Source organism: Camelina sativa, chromosome 15 (assembly GCF_030686135.1).
Source record: "Camelina sativa cultivar CO46 ecotype springtype chromosome 15, ASM3068613v1".
Taxonomy (NCBI): Eukaryota; Viridiplantae; Streptophyta; class Magnoliopsida; order Brassicales; family Brassicaceae; genus Camelina; species Camelina sativa.
This window is the reverse complement of record NC_141894.1, coordinates 14,814,199-14,817,860: the sequence shown is the minus strand read 5'-3', so window position 1 is coordinate 14,817,860 and position 3,662 is coordinate 14,814,199. Positions and strand designations below refer to the sequence as shown.

Genomic DNA, 3,662 nt, shown 5'->3' with positions numbered 1-3,662 from the left:
GTGTCTCCTCTCCACCGTTGCAAACAGAACAAAGACTTGAAATACTCAAGTGTCGGCGAAACCGTTCAACATTAGTCATCACCACTTGATGAGAAATAAGCCAAAGGAATATCTCTATAGTCCTCACAGGCCAAATACAATCCTAGAGTCTGCTCATGTCCTGCCGGTGAGCATAATTCTTGCACAGCAGCCTATACGCCGAACTCACAATGAAGCATCCATTCGCTGTCTCACCCCACGATAGTCGATCATGAGCACCAGTAACATTATCAATGACCACTGATTTCAAACAAAGTTGTACCGTCTCCGCTAAATATGGAACCAACTGACTCAAATGCCACCCGTGGTATTCTGCCAAGTATCACGAGCTCTAATTTCCAACCAATGTAACGGCAACTCCGCAGTTGCCACGTCTAACAAAGGCGTATCTAGGAGCCATTTGTCACGCCAAAACCGTATTTCACTACCATCACCAATCACCCAGCTTAGTCCTGGTAGTACCACCTCTCGCAACCCCACACATACACTTCGCCAAGTTGAAGACCATGTTCCTTTAGGCACCAACCATGATCCGTCATAAACACTACCCACTTTATATTTAGCTCTCAAAATCCATGCCCATAAGCTATTGGTATCATGCAGTAAACGCCATCCGACCTTTCCAAGCAGAGCTTTATTCATACCCTGTTCTTTACGAATCCCCAGGACACCTTCACACTTAGGTAAACACATGGTATCCCAAGCCACCAAATGGAGTTTCCGCTTCTCCCTCACACTCCCCCACAGTAACCCTCGGGAGACTTTGTCCAAAGAAGCCCATATTGACTTTGGTAAGCAAATGGTACCCATTGAGTGAATTGGGATGGATGATAAAACAGCCTTAGTTAGAGTTAAGCGGCCAGCAAAACTCAGAAAGCTCTCGATGAAACCTTTTCTAAAACCTCACCAAAGGTCGCTTTGTTAATTCGTTTAGGACTGGCATCCCAAAATACTTCCCTAGGTATTTAGTAGCCTTGATCCCACTTGCCTCACTTATCCTCTCCGCTAGATCATGACCTATATTCTCCGAGAAAAATACTTTTGACTTCTCCAAGCTCACTTTCTGTCCCGAGGCAAAGCAGAATCGCTCCAACATCTTCGGAATAACTCGTACTTGTGCAACAGACGCCTCAACAAGAAGAATTAGGTCATCGGCAAAACAAATATGTGAGAGTCTTGGGGCCCTCTCGACAAACAAATTGGTTTCCATTCTTTTGCATCCACCGCTAACTAATCAGATGGCACAGTCTCTCTAAGCATAGGACGAAGAGGTATGGTGACAAAGGATCACCTTGTCGGAATCCTCTGGATGGTCTAAACAGTCCCGTCTTCTCCCCATTCTATAAGACCGTCATTGACGGGTTCTCCACACACTGCATAATCCAACAATGCCAGTTATCAGATAGACCCGCCACACGTAGAGTATCCTCCAAGAAATCCCATCGAACCCGATCATAGGTCTTCTCAAGGTCCAATTTCAGCAACATCCAACCTTTTGTTCCCTTTCTTACGTCGCATAGAGTATACTGCCTCTTGAACCACCACAATGTTATCCGTACTCAATCTTCCTGGAATGAAACTTGCTTGAGCAGGTCCAATAAGCTTAGGCATCACTTTCTTCAGCCTAGTGACCATTGTTTTCGTAATCATTTTGAATAAAACGTTGCATAAGCTTATAGGCCAAAAATGGGACATAAACTCCGGTTTCACCACCTTTGCAATCAGAACAACTAAAGCATCGTTCGCCTCAGGAGGTAGGACTCCTGACTCAAAAAACTCCAGTATAAACCGAACCACGGAGGGACCCACCACATCCCAGCTAGATTGATAAAAGCCCGGGTGAAACCCGTCTGGTCCAAGAGCCTTAAATCTACCCATGCTTCAAACTGAATCCTCCACTTCAACAACAGTAAAAGGTTTACTCAACTTTGCAAGCTCCCCCTGAGTTAACTTCAAAAAACCAGTCTGTAAAAGACTCTCGGCCTCCAGATCAACCTCCTCCAGCGAGTACAATTTCTTATAAAAGGCAATTGCCATTTGTTATAACTCCTGCGCATCCGAGACCCATCTTCCCTCGTCATTTTCAGCATTTCTATCCTATTCTTTCGCCTTCGAATAATAGTGGAGGTATGAAAAAACTTTGTATTCCTCTCCCCCAAAGCAATCCACTTCTCCCTTGATTTTTGAAACCAGAGAACCTCCTCCTGCTCTCTGATCAACCCTTCTTCCTCACTCAATAGGATATCTGACTGATGGACATCCAGTTGATCTTGCACCCTTGTAATCGCTGCAGACAGACGCTCTTTCCATCTCTGGATATCTCCAAAGACTTCATAGTTACACTTCTTAAGCGTAACTGTCAATCTCTGCAAAGCTAATTATATTGTAATCGCCGTATCCCAGGACGATGCCAACATATCTTTAAACTCACGACGGGACAACCACGTAGCTTCAAACCTAAACGGTCTCTGCCGCGGATCACACTGAACCTCTGGACTCAGCTGCACATAAACTGGGGCATGATCCGATGCCAAGAAGGGTAAATACGTCACATTTGCTTTGTGCCATCTTAGACGTGTCTGAGCACAACACAACACCCTGTCCAAGCACTTAGCCACATAATTATGAATCACACGCCCTCTCCGCCATGTAAATTTATTGCCCTTAAACCCCATGTCGATCAGGGAGTTAGCATTAATCCACGAACCAAACTCTAGTGAATCGGGAGACAAACGTCCATTACCGCCTGACCGTTCATCCAGCCGTAAAACAGTATTAAAATCACCACCCACCATAAAAGGTTCACTGATCCCCTGAATCACTTCACTCCTCTTATCCCAAAGCCCACATCGTCTGGTCAGTGTAGGAGCTGCATAGACGACGATTATATGCATCAGATTCACTCCATCATCCACCCTAGCATGAACAAACTGTTCGGAGGACTCAACAATTGACACCAAACCGACATCCGTCCACCACAATAACCAGATCCCTCCACTTTGTCCTACGACATCAACCCGAAAGGAGTGATCAAAACCTAATCCCTGACAAATGCGAACTACTCGATATCCACCAGCATGAGTTTCAAACAGAGCGAGTAACTGCGTCTATGAGCAATAATGATGCAGAAGGAGTGACCACTGGCCTATTACAGTCATTCCTTGACAGATAGACAACGCCTCAAGTCAGTTTACGAGAGGGATCTGATGGCAACCGTCTTTGCTATACAAAAGCGTAGGTATTATCTACTAGGAAGGAAGTTCCTGGTGAGAACGGATCAGAAGAGTCTGAAATTCCTGTTGGAGCAGAGGGAGATCAACATGGACTACCAACGATGGCTCTCAAAATTGCTAGGGTTCGACTTCGACATTCAGTACAAACTGGGGTTAGAGAACAAAGCGGCAGATGCCTTGTTACGCAAAGAAGTGGTATCAACCTTGTTTGTTATGTCGATCCCTGCTGCAATCCAGTTGGAGGAAATTTTTTCTAAGTTAGATAAGGACGAGGAACTGCAGAACATTTTCCGAGATCTCGCTACAAATGCTGAATCTCATCCAAATTTCTCACTGGTGAACGGACGGTTGCTTAGGCAAGGTAGACTGGTTATTCCAAAAACTTCTGCA

At 45.1% G+C, this 3,662-nt stretch overlaps 1 protein-coding gene across 1 annotated transcript; it reads right to left on the bottom strand.

The window, feature by feature from the left end:
- Positions 1–1,920: 1,920 nt before the first annotated feature.
- Positions 1,921–3,197, bottom strand: LOC109131561 (uncharacterized). Its single transcript, XM_087487138.1, has 4 exons — positions 3,192–3,197; positions 2,471–3,146; positions 2,238–2,413; positions 1,921–2,055 (listed from the first exon to the last, which is right to left on the bottom strand). The coding sequence occupies exons 1-4, from the start codon at positions 3,195–3,197 to the stop codon at positions 1,921–1,923; spliced, it is 993 nt and encodes a 330-aa protein (XP_087343264.1).
- Between the last annotated feature and the right edge of the window lie 465 nt (positions 3,198–3,662).